This window comes from Saccostrea cucullata, unplaced genomic scaffold (genome assembly GCF_032062105.1).
Source record: "Saccostrea cucullata isolate Sc308-1 unplaced genomic scaffold, CSIRO_AGI_Scuc_v1 ctg4961, whole genome shotgun sequence".
Lineage (NCBI taxonomy): Eukaryota > Metazoa > Mollusca > Bivalvia > Ostreida > Ostreidae > Saccostrea > Saccostrea cuccullata.
Window position 1 is genome coordinate 1 of NW_026933613.1, and position 18,983 is coordinate 18,983.

Here is an 18,983-nt window from a genome sequence, read left to right on the forward strand (position 1 = left end):
CTTTTCTGAACATATTGTACTATAGTGTAGCTTATCTAAAATGAAGCAAAATCATTTTATTTTCATTTTAAACCATAAAATACAATTGATATATATAAAGTTTAACCACATAACACTTAGCAATTAGTTGATTGGGGGACCGTAAATAATGGAAAGAGATATCTGCATGTATTTACCATTAACAGAGAAATAGAGAAAATTCGGATTAGGAAAAAAACGATCGTTTTTTGAAGTAAATAAGTCAGGTAGTACTTCAAAATGGATAAGGTTAAAGTAATTTAAGAACAGCTGAAGCATGCTGCCTGAAAAATTTTCATTAATTGGAAATTAAATAGTAAAACAATAAGTGAAAATACCGTTTGTATTTCTCATGTATTATATGCATAATTTTAATTTTTACTACCCCAAAAACGGTAGCACCGGGCATCAGGCGATGCTAGTTGCACACCCCTGCAACTGCCACGCAATGGTAAGCAAATTGCAACAAACTCGTTGGTGTAGAAATTGAACTCGCTGGTTTTGTTTTTGTACTTTCAATTTCGATTTCAAAGATGAATGTAAAAGTTAAACTGACTGGCCAGTAACTTCCGGATTTCGACGACGAAAAAAAAGTTTGGGTCGGCGATGAAAATGAGGGTCGGTCGGGTAACCGTAAACAAACATAATTTTTTGTTACGCCTTATATTGCCATTTTATCTTAAGAAAAATGGGATATGTATGTGTTTCATATTTTCACCATTTACTCACAAGCAACAGTCTGACTTTTCTCGCACTCTTTATCGGTAGTTAAAACTACAACTGAAATGAAAACAAGAGTGTAGTAGTGATCAAATTCACATACTCTATTGTTAAGTAAGATAGTTACAATGTACAGAGAACATGGTTCTTGTCTTCCTTACTGTCACTGTCAAATCCTGCCTCTAGGCCAAAGATGCTGGGCCTACCATCCTGTCTCTGCAGGAGTACCTCCTCTGCCTCTGAGAGTTCCACTTCAGCCCCCTGTCCGCCACCTGTTTTTCTACATTCTTTCTTCAGGAAATCTATTTTTTCTTTGGCTGTTGTAAGTAAAAACATGCTTTAGTAATAATATATGGCATGTCTGAGCTATAATAATAAATACAAGGTTGAGTGTACATGAGCAAGATATTTGTTATTTACATTCAAATTAAAATTTTCATCAGTTTTGAACCCCTATAACCCTAGGTTTATTGTTGACTTAAAACTTGTTTGATATCTAATGCTGAGTCAGTAAATACATTGTAAATTGGTTATTAATGTTTTTTTAAATGTCTCATATCTACTGTGTATGAAGCAGTCAATTAAAATTGTGTAGTTTACAGAAAATCCTATCATCAACATAAAGAGATTATCAGGCGCGGATCCAGGAATTGAAGTTAGAGGGGGCGCCAAAAATAGGCAAGGGGTTTGGGAGCTGCCTTGAGGCCCCCAGTGGATCCAGGGTGGGGGCCCAGGGGGCGAAGCCCCCGGAAGCTCATGGATTCTAGAGATTTTGTAGGGTAAAAATGAGGTCTACCAAGCAGACATATTTACATTTTCTAGACGAAACTGTGATTTACGTTAACTTTGACAATTTTAGGGGGGACGCGCCCCGGGTGCGCCCCCCCCCCCCCTTAAATCCGCCACTGATTATAAAACAAAAAGCAACGTCTTTTTGAATTTTATTTAAGATTATACTGTTGGATTGAATGGTTAACAAATTCTTGATTTAAGAAAGGTTGCAGGTGAGAACTTAAACTGAAGCCAGTGATCATGGTGATAATACAACATTCTCTCTTTTTTTTAACTAAAATTCTTACTGAGAGTGGACTTACTGAGAATACAAACTAAACTAGAAAACTAATTTAGATCTAGCTTACATTTAGATGTTTAGAACACATAAGTGTTTGCAGAAATTAAATTCACTTACTCCTTTGTTTCGCATTGTTATACTTTTTTCTGCACTCCTCTGGTGTTCTCTTGCTGTTAGTGAATTGTCTACAAAAACAAGATTTAAACATTAAATTTATGATTTTGTTTTTCCTCTTTTCTGTTTCCTTATTGTTTATAAAATCATTTTTATTGGCCTCAGTTAATCATAATTATGAGCTATTGCTTAAAAAAAACCAATTAGTTTACATCATTTTATGCACAAAGATAAGGTGTAACACATGAAAAGTACATTTCAAACACATTGTGCTCTGAAGATTTCTGCAAGTATTTTTTTCAAATACAATGATAAACAATCAATCTTAATTTGTCCACACCCTATAACACAATATTTAGGCCTATTTAGAAAGCAGATCATTTCCACTTTGACTTTCTTAAATAATAAATATGATATCATATTAAATAAATAAAAGTTTTCACAGGTAGGAAGAAATTCCTTACGCATTCAACACATCTGCGACTTCCTCCCAGCCCTGCCTCCGCTTCGCCTGACCAGATTTCGCCCCGGTGCCCTTAAAATCGCCGAATAGGGCATCCTCCCGATCAAGGACGGCCGAAATCAGTCTCGTCTCCTCGTCTGGAGACCACTTCGTTCTCACTTTTTTTTCAACAACCTCTTTTGAGGTAAGGAGTTTTTCTATGTCTTTTTCTGCCATGTTTAATGTTATATTTGTATAGTCTGCTGTGTATATGCAGACGATATTGTACTTTGTCGTCGGACACAAAGTAACCAATACAACCCTTTACGTTTTACAGAAATCATATGTTATTTCATAAGAATTTTTGAGAAAAATATAGCTTAAAACGTTTTAATGGAAAATAAACAAATAAACTCACCTCTATGCCCATTGGAATACTGCCACAAATCATCAGCGTACACATTACATGGGCGCCGCCATTACTGAAGAGTTCCAAAAAGACCGCTTGTGTAATTGAAAAAAAGTCCGAGTTCGTACTCCAAAATTTCGAGTCCGTACTCTTAGGAGTACGTACTCGAAAATTTTTATAACCTAAGATTTTGATCTCGTACTCCTAGGAGTACAATTTTAAATTGGAGCCAGAGTTGGAGCTGGAGCCCGAGTCAAGGTTTATAACCTCCTAGCCTGGTGTCCAGCTTCTTGGTACTCTTGCCAGCAGGTAATGTAATCTACCAGACCTTTGACAGTATAAGGGTCTTGTTGTCCTTGTTTCTATAAGAAAGAGAAATTCTACATCAAAAGAGACCTCAATAATGATCATTTGTGGAAAAGCACAAGCAATGGATTTAGCACAAATTATCTGTATCTTACCCTTTCTTCCATGGCTGGCAGCAGTAAAACTTGGATCTCTGGACTCCTCCTACAGAGTGATAGATGTGTTCTCTGCCACAAGATCAAAGCTTGCCTAACCATCATTCTGTTTAAACAAAAAGTCAAGAGTTCAAATTTGTGTTCTAACAGGATTGACTAAGAATAACACATAGGAATCCAAAACTGAACATATGCAGCTTGTTTCTTACCAATGTTGCAAATGTTGGCCCATTGGTTAAGTGGATACCCTGTATCCTGGCAATGGTCTCATCTTCCTTGAATGGTCCTCTTCTTCCTTGAATGGTCTTCCTCTTTTTTGTGTATTCCTCTTCTTCCTTGTATGGTCCTCCTCTTCACTGTGTGGTCCTCTTCATTATTGTGTGTACCTCTTCTCCTTGTGTATGCATCCTTTGTGTATTCCTCTTATTCCTCTTCTTCATTGTGTGGTCCTCCTCAGCATTGTGTGGTCCTCTTCTTCCTTGAGTGGTCCTCCTCTTCAGTGAGTGGTGAGTGATCCTATCCTTCATTGAGTGGTTGTCTTAAACTTGGCACATGTCCATACCTGCTGTCACATGAAAAAAATGGACACATCTAAGTTCTTGGTACTTTTATTGTAGGATACTGAGATTCCAGATCAAAGGAGGTTTATTCAACATGCTCATTTTCATCAAGTTGTGGATCAAGCACATTAATTTGTAATTACCCTTTCTTCCATGGCTAGCAGCAGTGGATCTATGTTCCCATTAAGGAAAATTCTCCGGAAGAGTGATAGATGTGTTCTCTGTCACAAGATTGAAGCTTGTCTAACAATTATTCTGTTAATATAGAGAGTAAAAAGTTGTAAAGTGTGTCCCAATCATTTTTGATACATAGACTAACTTGGTAAACCAAAAAATGTAACATATGCAGCTTGTTTCTTACCAGTTTAGCTGATGATGGCCTGTTGGTTTAGTGGATACCCTGTATCCTTGCAATGGTCCTTCTCTCCTTGTGTATTTCTCTTCTTCTTTGTGTAGTCCTCTTCTCCCATGGGTGGTCCTCTTCTTCATTGCTTGGTCCTCCTCTATCTGTTGTCATTCAACCTGAAAACCAGAAGTCTCTGTCGAGACTGAAGCGCTACTGGTTTGTACTTATAGCAACGGGAGAGAAAAGTACTTAAGCAGTTGGGAACTGGAACTTTACAACAGCAATAAATAGAATAATGATCGTTGATAAAGTCTCTTTCATGTTCTTAGTGTATTCTAAATGTGTGCCAAGTTATATTGAAATCAGACCAAAACTGTAGGAGGAGTAGTGTTTTGAAAGAATTTCACAGAAATTCTATTTCTAGTAACCACGGGCGACGGCAACACCATTCAACGAAATCAAAAACCGATATACAGAATTATGTATCTTAGTGTAGTCTACCTGTGTGCCAAGTTATACTGAAATCAGACCAAAACTGTAGGAGGAGTAGCGTTTTGAAAGAAAGTCACAGAAATTTCTATTTTTAGTAACCACGGCAACACCGTTCATCGAAATCAAAAACCGATACACAGAATTATGTATCTTAGTGTAGTCTACTAGTGTGCCAAGTTATATTGAAATCGAACCAAAACTGTAGGAGGAGTAGCGTTTTGAAAGAACTTCACAGAAATTTCTATTTTTAGTAACCACGGCAACACCGTTCATCGAAATATAAAACCGATATACACAATTATGTATCTTAGTGTAGTCTACTAGTGTGCCAAGTTATAATGAAATCAGAGCAAAACTGTAGGAGGAGTAGTGTTTTGAAAGAATTTCACAGAAATTTCTATTTTTAGTAACCACGGAAAAACAATTCATCGAAATCAAAAAACAATATAAAGAATTATGTATCTTAGTGTAGTCTACTTGTGTGCCAAGTTATACTGAAATCGAACCAAAACTGTAGGAAAAGTAGCGTTTTGAAAGAACTTCACAGAAATTTCTATTTTAAGTAACCACGGCAACACCGTTCATCGAAATCAAAAACCAATACACAGAATTATGTATCTTAGTGTAGTCTACTTGTGTGCCAAGTTATATTGACATCAGTCCAAAACTGTAGGAAGAGTAGCGTTTTGAAAGAATTTCACAGAAATTCTATTTCTAGTAACCACGGCAGCACCGTTCATCGAAATCAAAAACCGATATACAGAATTATGTATCTTAGTGTAGTCTACCTGTATGCCAAGTTATATTGAAATCAGACCAAAACTGTAGGAGGAGTAGTGTTTTGAAAGAATTTCACAGAAATTTCTATATTTAGTAACCACGGAAAAACAATTCATCGAAATCAAAAAACAATATAAAGAATTATGTATCTTAGTGTAGTCTACTTGTGTGCCAAGTTATATTGAAATCGAACCAAAACTGTAGGAAAAGTAGTGTTTTGAAAGAACTTCACAGAAATTTCTATTTTTAGTAACCACGGCAACACCGTTCATCGAAATCAAAAACCAATATACAGAATTATGTATCTTAGTGTAGTCTACTTGTGTGCCAAGTTATATTGACATCAGACCAAAACTGTAGGAGGAGTAGCGTTTTGAAAGAATTTCACAGAAATTTCTATTTTTAGTAACCACGGCAGCACCGTTCATCGAAATCAAAAACCAATACACAGAATTATGTATCTTAGTGTAGTCTACTTGTGTGCCAAGTTATATTGACATCAGACCAAAACTGTAGGAGGAGTAGCGTTTTGAAAGAATTTCACAGAAATTTCTATTTTTAGTAACCACGGCAGCACCGTTCATCGAAATCAAAAACCGATATACAGAATTATGTATCTTAGTGTAGTCTACCTGTATGCCAAGTTATATTGAAATCAGACCAAAACTGTAGGAGGAGTAGCATTTTGAAAAATTGTTTACAGACAGACAGACAGACGGACAGACGCCAGACGCATTACTATCGCATAAGCTCTTCTGGTCTCTGACCAGTAGAGCTAAAAACCCACAATTTTTAATTAAGATCTTTGTTCTTTAGTTGTGGTATACTGAGATTCCAGATCAAAGGAGGCTCATTTTACAATCTGTGAAAATGGCCCTAATTATAATAATGTGTGAAAGAGCACAAGCAATGGATTCATCACATTTAATTTGTATCTTACCCTTTTGTCCATGGCTGGCTGCTGTGGATCTCTCTTCCCTGGACTCCTCCTTTTGAGTGATGGAAGTGTTCTCTACCATGAGATCAAGGCTTGTCTAACCATTATTCTGTAAATGTACAAGAGGTCTAATGAGCGTCTTTATTGAATTGACTAAGAATTAAACATTGCAATCAAAAAATGTATCATAAGCAGCTTGTTTCTTACTACTGTTGTCAATGTTTGGCCGTTGACTGTATCCTGGTAATGACTTCCTCATCTTTGTGTGGTCGTCTACGATAAGGCATCTGTCTATACCTGCTGTCATCTAAAAGGTTAGACACAGTTTATTTTAGCTCTTGGTGCTTTACTCAGTCAAATACTTAGATTCCAGATCAAAGAGAGCTCTGTTTACAACAGTTAAAATGAACACAAGGATTTGAACCTTACCCCTTAAAAGTTAATGCCGAACTCCCTGTACTCGTAAATCCACAAGTAAGGTTGTCATTGTTTGTATTGGGATTGGGGCTAACTCTGGACTCTTCTTCAAAAGTAGGGTTGTCATTGTTTGTATTGGGATTGAGGCTAACTATAATTCTGTTAACATACAGAGTCAAGAGTCATTTTTAACTAGTACTAGTACCAGTCTTAAATAAAGTGAAAATAGAAAATCTACATCTAAACACCAAAAATGCTGCTTGTTTCTTACCACTTTGCCCAATCTTGGCCTTTTGTTATGGTGGATACCCTGTATCCTGGCAATGGTCTCTTCTTCCTCAATGTGGTATCTTCTGCTATCTGCCCATTCCTCCTTGTGCCCTTGATAATGGTAGAAACTGACACAGGATTAGTACAGTTCCATAACAATTGAAAAAGAGCCTTTAATGCATCATCCACAAACAAAAACATGTGACAATTACATATATGGAAAATACACAAACAATTATAAATGAAATGGGAAAAGGATAGTAATGTTAGTAATGTAAGTAAAAAAGGAGGGAAAACAGAAAACCAAAAATATGTGCAACAGGAAAAATACAGCTCACCTTATTTCTGGCTTATAAGATCAAAATACAACCTTTTCTGAGGTGCAATGGGTACAATTCTCCATTCTGCCTAGTAAATAACATTTGCAAATTGTTAAAATAACTGTTACCAAATTAATCTCACTTCTAAAATAATTTTTTTAGGAAATTCAAAGACTTAGTCAAATGGCATTAAAAACAAGTTTTCAGAGTAAACAAGAGGCCCAAGGGCCACATCGCTCACCTGAGTAACTTTGGTGATGAAGTTCTTTACCAGATTTCCCCTCTTGCTATACCTATCATGCCCCCCCTACACCCTCCCCATTCATGATTTTAATACTTTAGAATCTACACTACCCCAGGATGCTTTCACATAAGTTTCAGCTTTCCTGGCCCAGTGGTTTTTGAGAACAAGATTCTTAAAAGATTTTTCCTAAATATATCTATTTAAAACTTGGATTCCCTATTGTGGTTTCAGCTTTCCTGGCCCAGTGCTTCTTGAGAAGAAGATTTTTAAAGATTTGTTCTATACATTTCTATGTAAAACTTGGATTCCCTATTGTGGCCACGCCCTACCCCCGTGGGTCATGATTTTAACAATTTAATATCTACACTACCCAAGAATGCTTCCACATGTTTCAGCTTTCCTGGCCAAGTGGTTCTTGAGAAGAAGATTTTTTAATGACCCCACCCTATTTTTGTCTTTTCTTAATTATCTCCTCTTGTAAGGGGACTTGGCCCTTCATTTTAATAATCTAAACTCCCCTTTACCTAAGGATGCTTTGTACCAAGTTTGGTTAAAATTGACCCATTGGTTCTTGAGAAGAAGTCGAAAATGTGAAAAGTTTACGGACGGACAGTCGGTCGGACGACGAACAAAATGTGATCAGAAAAGCTCACTTGAGCCTTCGGCTCAGGTGAGCTAAAAAAAGATAAGTTCACATCTTACCTTCACACCAAGGTTTAAGTGTAGTCTGTCTTTTATCTTGGTTGTCTCAGGTTCAAACATTACTGACATCTCTAAAACCTGGGAACCAACCAAACCTGATCTTTTTCCTGTCAACACAAAATATGTAGAGATCAACAAAACATTAGTTATAATTATCAGACTGCATCTAATGAAAGTTATGAAATCTTGCAAAGGGAATAGAGAAGAGAATGTATTTTACCTCCTCTATAAAGAAGCTTGCAGTCAGTCAATTCTCCTCACTCTTCTATAAAATGTGGATCTGCTCTTGAACATACATTGTGGGATCTAGAATTGTCTGTTAACAATGTAGTTAGAAAATCTAATTTAAACCCAAGTGATGCAAATGTAATACTAATAGAAGTGCAACTTAGTTTCTTGCAGTTACCTGTAGGATTGACATATAAGTCAATTTCAGCTGCTAGCTGGCAAGTGATGAATCTGCTGCTAAATCTGGGCCTTATAGGTCACCTGAGTATCATGCAACAACTTTCCATCAATTGAATTTGATTCATGTTTTAATCTAGAAGCCATTAAATTCACAATTTTGAAAGAGGCACCATTGCTTATCATAATTATGCACTCAGCATACTTACTTCGGTTAGTAATACCCTGGGGTACATGTAGATCACAGTAACAGAGAAAATGCATTTCCACTTTATCATTATCAGTTGTGCACCCCATCCCACATGAACCACTGACCCTGGGGCCACATCTTCAAAATTTTGGAAATTTTATAAATTTTATTTCACCATGTTGTTGATTAATACCAAAGTGCAGATTTCAAACAATTAAATCATTTTCAGACCCCCTCCCCCACCCAAGTACCTCTGTCCCAGGGGCCAGAAAATTAAGCATTTTTGGAAGAAGCATCGTTCTTCGTCATAAATATATACTAAGATCATTGCCATAATACCCAGGATCAAAGGAAAAGATTTTCAAAGAATTTATGCATTTTCACTATATAAACATTAGAGCCCCGCCCTAACACAAGAAGCCCCAACCCAGGGGCCCTGAAATTCACAAATCTCAAAGAGGCATCCTTCCTCCTCATAACTATGTATATAGTTCATTGGTTTATTACCCAGGTGTATAAAAGAAGATTTTTAAAGAGTTTATGCATTTTCACTATATAAACAATAGAGCCCCACCCTATAGCTAACACCAGAACCCCTGACCCTGGGGCCATAAAATTCACAATTGTGGAAGAGTCACTCTTACTCATCATAACTATGTACTTAGTTAGTTTATTTAATACCCAGGAGCAGAGAAGAAGATTTTCAAAGAAATAATGCATTTTCACTATATAATCAATAGAACCCCGCCCTAACACTGGAACCCCCGACCCTGGGGCCATAAACTTCATAATTTAAGAAGAGGCAGCCTTATTCACCATAACTATGCACTTGGTTAGTTTATTTAATGCCCAGGAGCAGAAAAGAAGAATATCAAAGAAATAATGCATTTTCACTATATAATCTATATAGCCCCGCCCTGCCACTAGAACCCCTGACCCTGGCGCCATTAGATTCACAATTCTAGAAGAGGCAGCCTTATTCAACATAACTATGCACTTGGTTAGTTTATTTAATGCCCGCAAACAGAAAAGAAGAATATCAAAGAATTATTGCAATTTCACTATAATAATCTATATGGCCCCGCCCTAGCACTAGAACCCCTGACCCTGGGGTCATTAAATTCAAAATTTTGGAAGAGGCAGTCATTTTCAACTCAACTATGCACTTGGTTAGTTTATCTAATGCCCAGGAGCAGAAAAGAAGAATTTCAAAGAAATAATGCATTTTCACTATATAACCTATTTAGCCCCACCCTAGCACTAGAACCCCTGATCCTGGGGCCACGAATTTCACAATTTTGGTAGAGGACTCAATGCTGATTACAATCATGCCAACAGTTTGACTGCTTGATGTCCAGGAGTAAAGAAGATTTTTAAAGATTGCACTAATTTTAGTGGTTTTTGACCCACCCACCCCTCCAGGCCCCAGGGGGGCAGGGACCATGAAATTCACAATTTTTGTTTCCCTTCACCTACAGATGCTATATGCCAAATTTGGTTGAAATTGGATCTGTGGTTTCAGAGAAGAAGCTGAAAATGTTCAAATGTTAACACACGACGGACGACGACGGACGAAAACAGATAGCAATAGGTCACCTGAGTTTACTCAGGTGACCTAAAAAGAGATTTGTTTATCTTACCGTTTCTATCATTTTTTATCTTACCCTTTCTTCTATCCCTGACTTCAGTTGATCCTTGCTTCCTGGACTCCTTGTAGCAAGGCAAACCAAGTAGTCTTTTTGTAGGATCAAGGCTGGTCAAATCATTTATCATCAGAAATCCAAAATGCAACAAATGCAGTCTGTTCCTTACCCTTTGTCAGATGTTGTCCTGTTGTTATAGTGGATACCCTGTATCCTGGTAATGGTGTCCTCCTCTGTGAGTTGCTGGCTGCTATCTGTCCATCCCTCCTCTGTACCCCTAGCAAAGAAAGAAACTGACAAAAAATTAGTAAAGTTCAAATGCAATGAAACAAAAAGGATAAAAAGATTATACCTGTATCAGGCTGCCTGGCAAAGGTTCTATGTCCTGCTGCTTCAGACGTGTGTTCTGTCAATTGAAAATAAAGAGGTTAAAGTGGGACTCCGAAAGAAATGTAAAACAAGATATGTTTGTGGGACTCAGAAAGCAATGTAAAACGAGATATGTTTGTGGGACTCAGAAAGCAATGTAAAACAAGATATGTTTGTGATACACTTATGCTCCACCTCCTCCTCCTCCCTAAAATAATTGGAAGTCCAAGGGGCATAATTCTGTCCAAAATTGCTCGACTGTACCCAAAACTGAACTTGATCTAGATATTCTTATGATAATTTTTTAAATTCATTTCAGTCATTTCAATATGAAATAACTATGCAAAGAAAATGAATAAAAACTGCAAATAATTGGAATTTTTTAAAATCGAATGGACATAACTCTGTCCAAAATTGCTTGATCGTATCTACCAAACTTCATAATTAGAGGTTCTCTGAACATGCATGGAGCTAAATACAAAATGTTACAACCCCTCTTATGCAATGGAAAATTCCAGGTTTTGCTATGTTTGCACAACCAAAACATAAAATAGGTTGTGCACAATGGCATTATGTAATAAAGATACAGTGAAAGTCTTTAATTTCTTCAATGGTTATAGGTAGAGTTGTGAATAAGAGATGGGTACTTCAGCTATTATCGAAAAAATAGCAGTGTCCACAATTACATATGGGAATCCAAACTCAATTATGTGTCCAATCAAAATTTAAAATTGGAGAGGACATGATTTCACTTTTTGATATTGAGACTCTCATACAATTTTACTCAGTGATTATTCCACTTTCTATTATGAATTACTTTGGTAAAGGTGAGAAAGCCTGTGGTTATTGGAGGAGTTGCACATAAGTGATTAGCTTCCTCAAAATGTATTAGATACACAAAAGGAATGACAGACAGACAACCCAATAACTGATGACCTTCACTTTACTGGCAGGGGGGTATAATAAGGAATTTGTGTAAGAAGAGAGAATATTACCATATCTTCCGAGGTAGGCCTCAGTTTATGGGGCGTCTCCTCTTCACTGCCAGGTCAAGGTCAGCCAACTGCTCTGTCAAGACAAAACACTGAATGTTTATATTGCTGCAAACTCTTTCTTATGAACAGGATGCACAAGAAATTAAGGAAATTTTTAGGAAGACTTATATATAAACAAGAAGTAATCAATGTACATTACCTTGACATGGTTGGTTTTAGCAGTGGATCCTTCTGGTCTGGACTCTTTTTCTGTCTTTAACTGGCCAATGTAAAACTGGTAATGGAAGGCAATCTAACAAGAAATAAATAAAGGTCAATTAGAGATTTCAAATCAGTAAATAATTTCAGGAAACACAGATGCCCAGTCCACAATAAATTGTTGAAATGTTGGTATCCAAGAAAGCAAAAAAATAAGAAGAGAGCCTAATGCACCAACTGTTTATTTGTTATGTCTTATATTTTAGTTTTTTTCAAAAGAAAATCAAATTCCAAGGTCAAAATGTCTAAAATATCTAGGTACACAAAGATAGTACTTTGTACAAGAAAAAAGAAATGTAAAATGTGTAGGCATTTGAACCAAGCATGCAGGAGTTATAGACAAGATTATTAAAGTGTTTTTCAAAAGTAAAGCACTCTAGGCAAAGGTAAAAAATATTGATATCCTAAAAAAGGGCTCAAAAGAAATACAAATGAAATGCCAAAGTCCTAAGCTCATACTTGTTAAAGCTAGAGTCAAGAATAAAGTTTCTTCGGACAAATAGACAGATGGACAAACAAGAGATTTGCCCTGAATCTCAGAATATGGGAACATTAACAGAGAAGACTTTGTGTCTTACCCTCAGTTCTAAGTTTGGCCACTGTTCATCCTTACTCCTGACACTCTAGCTAAAGCATGACAGTCTGCCCTGAAACATGGTTTCCAGTCTTACTCTCTGTCTGTTTAAATAGAATGTGAAGAGGAAAACACTTAATCAAGTGAGAAAGTTCTTGAATCTCTCTAAGTGTATGAAGAAAAGATTTTAACTTGACCTTTTTAGTATACTAACACTACTCACCCAAATCTTAGGATTGGGCACTGCTTGTCTCTGCTTCTGTAGGATTGGGTGCTACTTGTCTTGGCCTCTGTGGGATTGGGCACTGCTTGTCTCTGCTTCTATAGGATTGGGCACTGCTTGTCTCCGCTTCTGTAGGATTGGGCACTGCTTGTCTCCGCTTCTGTAAGATTGGGCACTGCTTGTCTCTGCTTCTGTAGGATTGGGCACTGCTTGTCTCTGCTTCTGTAAGATTGGGCACTGCTTTTCTCTGCTTCTGTAAGATTGGGCACTGCTTGTCTGCTTCTGCTTCTGTAGGATTGGGCACTGTTTGTCTCTGCTTCTGTAAGATTGGGCACTGCTTGTCTTTGCTTCTGTAAGATTGGGCACTGCTTGTCTGCTTCTGTAGGATTGGCCACTGCTTGTCTCTGCTTCTGTAGGTTTGGGCACTGCTTGTCTCTACTTCTTTAGAACTGGGTCAGTTGCTTGTCTCTGCTTCCGTAAGATTGGGCACTGCTTTTCTCTGCTTCTTTAAGATTGGGCACTGCTTTTCTCTGCTTCCGTAAGATTGGGCACTGCTTGTCTCTGTTTCTGTAGGTTTGGGCACTGCTTGTCTCCGCTTCTGTAGGATTAGGCACTGCTTGTCTGCTTCTGTAGGGTTGAGCACTGCTTGTCTGCTTCTTTAGAACTGGGTGTTGCTTGTCTCTGCTTCTGTAAGATTGGGCACTGCTTGTCTCAGCTTCTCTAGGATTGGGTGCGACTTGTCTCTGCTTCTGTAGGATTGGGCACTGCTTGTCTCTACTTCTTTAGAACTGGGTCAGTTGCTTGTCTCTGCTTCTGTAAGACTGGGCACTGCTTGTCTCTGCTTCTGTAAGATTGGGCACTGCTTGTCTCAGCTTTTGTAGGATTGGGTACTGCTTGTCTCTGCTTCTGTAGGATTGGGCACTGCTTGTCTCAGCTCCTTCAGGATTGGGGACTGCTTGTGTCAGCTCCTTCAGGATTGGGCACTGCTTGTCTCTGCTTCTGTAGGGTTGGGTACTGCTCGTCTCTGCTTCTGTAGGTTTAGGTACTGCTTGTCCCTGCTTCCATAAGATTGAATACTGCTTGTCCCTGCATCTGTAAAATTAAATACTGCTTCCCCCTTCTTCTGTAAGATAAAGTACTGCTTTCCCCTGCTTCTGTAAGATAAAGTACTGTTTTCCCCTGCTTCTGTAAGATAAAGTAATGCTTCCCCCTGCTTCTGTAAGATAAAGTAATGCTTCCCCCTGCTTCTGTAAGATAAAGTAATGCTTTCTCCTGCTTCTGTAGGATTGGGTGCTGTTTGTCCTTCTTTAAGATTGGCTTCTGCTTGTACCTGCATCTGTAAGGGGAAAAATATGTGTGTCCCTGCTTCTGAAAGATTAAATTCTGGTTGTCCCTGCATCTGAAAAGATGAATACTGCTCGTCGCTGTAAGATTGGTTAAGAACTGCTTGTCCCTGCTTCTGTAAGATAAAAAAACTGTGTCCCTGCCTCTGTAAGATAAAAAACTATGTCCCTGCTTCTGTAAGATAAAAAACTGTGTCCCTGCCTCTGTAAGATAAAAAACTGTGTCCCTGCCTCTGTAAGATAAAAAACTATGTCCCTGCCTCTGTAAGATAAAAAACTGTGTCCCTGCCTCTGTAAGATAAAAAACTATGTCCCTGCCTCTGTAAGATAAAAAACTGTGTCCCTGCCTCTGTAAGATAAAAAACTATGTCCCTGCCTCTGTAAGATAAAAAACTGTGTCCCTGCCTCTGTAAGATAAAAAACTATGTCCCTGCCTCTGTAAGATAAAAAACTGTGTCCCTGCCTCTGTAAGATAAAAAACTGTGTCCCTGCCTCTGTAAGATAAAAAACTATGTCCCTGCCTCTGTAAGATAAAAAACTGTGTCCCTGCCTCTGTAAGATAAAAAACTGTGTCCCTGCCTCTGTAAGATAAAAAACTATGTCCCTGCCTCTGTAAGATAAAAAACTGTGTCCCTGCCTCTGTAAGATAAAAAACTATGTCCCTGCCTCTGTAAGATAAAAAACTGTGTCCCTGCCTCTGTAAGATAAAAAACTGTGTCCCTGCCTCTGTAAGATAAAAAACTATGTCCCTGCTTCTGTAAGATAAAAAACTGTGTCCCTGCCTCTGTAAGATAAAAAACTGTGTCCCTGCCTCTGTAAGATAAAAAACTGTGTCCCTGCCTCTGTAAGATAAAAAACTATGTCCCTGCCTCTGTAAGATAAAAAACTGTGTCCCTGCCTCTGTAAGATAAAAAACTGTGTCCCTGCCTCTGTAAGATAAAAAACTATGTCCCTGCCTCTGTAAGATAAAAAACTGTGTCCCTGCCTCTGTAAGATAAAAAACTATGTCCCTGCTTCTGTAAGATAAAAAACTGTGTCCCTGCTTCTGTAAGATAAAAAGACTGTGTCCCTGCTTCTGTAAGATAAAAAACTATGTCCCTGCTTCTGCAAGATTAAATACTGCTTGTCCCTGCTCCTGTTCAATTAAATACTGCTTGTTTCTGCATCTTCAAGGTTAAATACTCTTTTTCCCTGCTTCTGTAAGGTTGGTTACTGGTTGTTCGTGCATCTGTAAGATAAAAAAAAAAGGCTTGTCCATGCTTCTTCACCATTAAATACTGCTTGGCTCTGCTTCGGTAAGGTTTATTATACTGCTTGTGTCTGATTCTGTAAGAAAAAAAATGATTGATCCTGCTTCTGTAAGATTGGCTACTACTTGTTCTTGCATCTGTAAGATAACAAAATGGCTTGTCTTTGCATCTGTAAGATTAAATACCACTTGCCGCTGCTTCTGTAAGATTTAATACTGCTTGTGCCTGCTTCTGCAAGATTAAATGAATGTATATATATATATACATACATCTATACCGTTCAACCTTGTAATCTCAAACTTGAAACCGTGGTATTTAACGATTACAAAATACTAATAATTCATGAAAAAATAAACAATTAAGTGAAATAATCTCTGTTATAGCTTCTTGTCAATGTTCAAGAAAGCAAAGTTGAACTGTATATTGAACTTTTTTTTTGTTTTTTGGGGTTTTTTTTGTTTTTTTTGTTTTTTTGTTTTTTTTGTTTTTTTGGTTGGTTTTTTTAATATATATATATATTCCTTATATATAAGATGAACTCAACAACATGATGTTGTATATACAACTATGCAACATCAATGAGTTGGTGCCCATCTCAAAGGGCCTCGCTTTTACTAAAGGGCATCAGGAATAGAGGGCATTGTAAATGACCTTGACATTTGACTTGCACCTTTAATCTACTGGCACTCCTGAAGATGTATGAGATGAATCTCAAGGGAACACAGAATAATGTCCATGACAATAACTTCACACAGATGTCTGCTATGACCTTGAAACCTGACCAAAAACTTGGTTTATTAAACCTAAAGTGACCTTTTAAACAAAGTGGGATTCTATGGGTTACCGAGTCAATATGAGCTGGTACAAAAATATCACAAATCTTGTTGGATTGAAATCATATCCAACCATGAACACTTGGAGATTTTAATACGTAAACAGAAAAATTGTTTACCACTGACCTTTGGTTCAAGGACTCTACAAAGGGGAGAAAAATGCTCTATAATAAATATGACACGACCTTGACTTCTGATCTAGAAGCTGTTCATTCCTGCACATCCTATACCACTTGGCACTATATATAGGTGAAGTACAAGCCACATAGGGCTAAAATGAAAGAAAATGTGCTCACTATGATGAATATGACATGACCTTGACTTCTGATCTAGAAGCTGTTCATTACTGCACATCCTATATCACTTGGCACTATATATAGGTGAAGTACAAGCCAGATAGGGCTAAAATGAAAGAAAATGTGCTCACTATGATGAATATGACATGACCTTGACTTCTGATCTAGAAGCTGTTCGTTACTGCACATCCTATACCATTTGGCACTGTATATAGGTGAAGTACAAGCCATATAGGGCTAAAATGAAAGAAAATGTGCTCACTATGATGAATATGACATGGCCTTGACTTCTGATCTAGAAGCTGTTCGTTACTGCACATCCTATACCACTTGGCACTATATATAGGTGAAGTACAAGCCACATAGGGCTAAAATGAAAGAAATCACCCCAGTTAAGGGTTACATTACAGATGTGCTTTTTACTTTGACCTTTTATTTAGAAAACTGGTTCAACATAACTGCAGTTTAAACCAGATTGAGACAAGGGGAGGGAAACCGTATCAGACAGACGGACAAACTGATCATTATCATAGCGAGGCCCCAAATATTGAAAACAAAACCACTCACTTTACATCTACGTCTGGACAGAGCTGCTGAGACGAGGCGAGGGTTGTGGTGGGCAGACAGTTAATTGTGTGTGCAGATGGGACATCAAACATTAAACAATATTGAAAACAATTAATGGACACTGTAAATCAGACATTGAACAATACATGCAAAAATACATCAAAAAAAAAAATACAATTGTCAGAAAGGACATGTACCAAAAATTGTAGAACAAAGTACATATATGGTATAACTCATCTAAATCCTATCTCTCTGATCCACTTAAATATAGGTTAATTAAATGCAACAATCAATGTATGCAGCAGATACAGCATTGTCAAAAGAGGCAGCATGAGAGCAGTTGTTTCCAGGAGACTGTCCCAGAAATTGGCAATACACCGCGTACAAGTGTTAAATGTAGGTCGGATACAGTTCCAAAATGAGCATCAGAGTCTGCATACAAAGATACATGATAAAGAACAAGATCAGTTTAGAACTAATCTAAATAATGAAAATAATCTGAGCTCTGAGCCAGTATAGCAAGAAATGTAGGGCAGATGCAGCATCCAAAATAAGCATCAGAGCCAGCATCCAAAGATACATGATAAAGAACAGAAAAGCTTGGAACTTATCTAATAATGAAAATAATCTAGTGGGCCAGTGAATCAAATAGTGTAGGTCAGATTCAGCATCAGAGGAAGCATCCATATGCAAATTTGGTTATTATTCTGCTTGTAAGAAGCTGAGAATAAATGTAAATGTTAAGTTCATTAACCAAAGTCACTATGCATATGCATGAAATTACAGTTCATATGCATTAGCAAAGCTAGGCATGCATCTCATGAACAGTTGATATGGTCTCAGACTAATACAGTACAGACAGACAGACAAAGCAATGATAATATTATACAAATTCAATACATTAAAGCTAAACACGACCCCTATATAAAGCGGTTCACTTAGTCACTGCATGTTCATTGTAATCAGTCGACACCAGTGTAGACAGACGTATGCTATACAGCATTCAGTAGCGACAAAAATAGCTTCTTCTATTGCAAGAAAGTAAGATACCAACGAAGCTTACAATGGTTGTACTGGTCAGTGCAGTATACCAACAAAGACAAAAACACGTAAGTGACGTAACTGCGATAAAATGTAAACAAAAGTAATGGAAGATAAGGAGCACGAACATGGTTCGCCATTCAACGCCGAAACCCATGACAATAAAGCAGTCAGGTGTTACGAATGCAAAAAGTATGTACCCTGGTGCTAATATCGTAGATAGTAATATCCAAAATGATGTATGCCTATTTACTAGTCGTATTCAGCTTTAATACTAGAGTTGAACAACATGTAAACTTTCAAAATTGATCATCGCTCATAATTATGGTTTTTAAAATTGATCGAGGATACAAAGTGTCAGAATTTTCAACAAAAAAGAATCGTGGCTAGCGGATGTCATGCGGAAATTGAAGGTACAGTTGCGATAATTTTATTTTGGGAAAAACGGGACCAAACAATGCGTACAGAAATGTTCATAATGCAGAGTACACTAAATTTCATTTTCTCGCGATGGAATTCATAAAATCGATCCTATAATCAAAGATTTAAATCGGTTTATGCATGTTTAAAGTCAACCAATTATCAGTGACAATCTTCGCATAAAAAATCATCATACAAAATACATCAACCATATAGTAACAGTTATATCTCAGAGAAGGACCCTATTATTATTATTTATAAGTGAATAGATT

At 37.4% G+C, this 18,983-nt stretch overlaps 1 protein-coding gene and 1 long non-coding RNA gene across 2 annotated transcripts; both read right to left on the reverse strand.

Moving 5' to 3' along the window:
* Positions 1 to 747: 747 nt before the first annotated feature.
* Positions 748 to 2,656, reverse strand: LOC134238748 (myb/SANT-like DNA-binding domain-containing protein 4; the record flags this gene model as incomplete). The annotated part of the gene is made up of 4 exons (XM_062720870.1): positions 2,389 to 2,656; positions 1,928 to 1,995; positions 900 to 1,055; positions 748 to 798 (listed from the first exon to the last, which is right to left on the reverse strand). Coding segments are annotated over exons 1-4 (490 nt in total), but the record flags the coding sequence as incomplete, so codon positions are not given.
* Positions 2,657 to 11,902: 9,246 nt separating this feature from the next.
* Positions 11,903 to 13,233, reverse strand: LOC134238749 (uncharacterized). The gene is made up of 4 exons (XR_009986072.1): positions 12,962 to 13,233; positions 12,743 to 12,842; positions 12,106 to 12,198; positions 11,903 to 11,979 (listed from the first exon to the last, which is right to left on the reverse strand). It is a non-coding gene; the product is annotated as an uncharacterized LOC134238749 (long non-coding RNA).
* Positions 13,234 to 18,983: the final 5,750 nt, after the last annotated feature.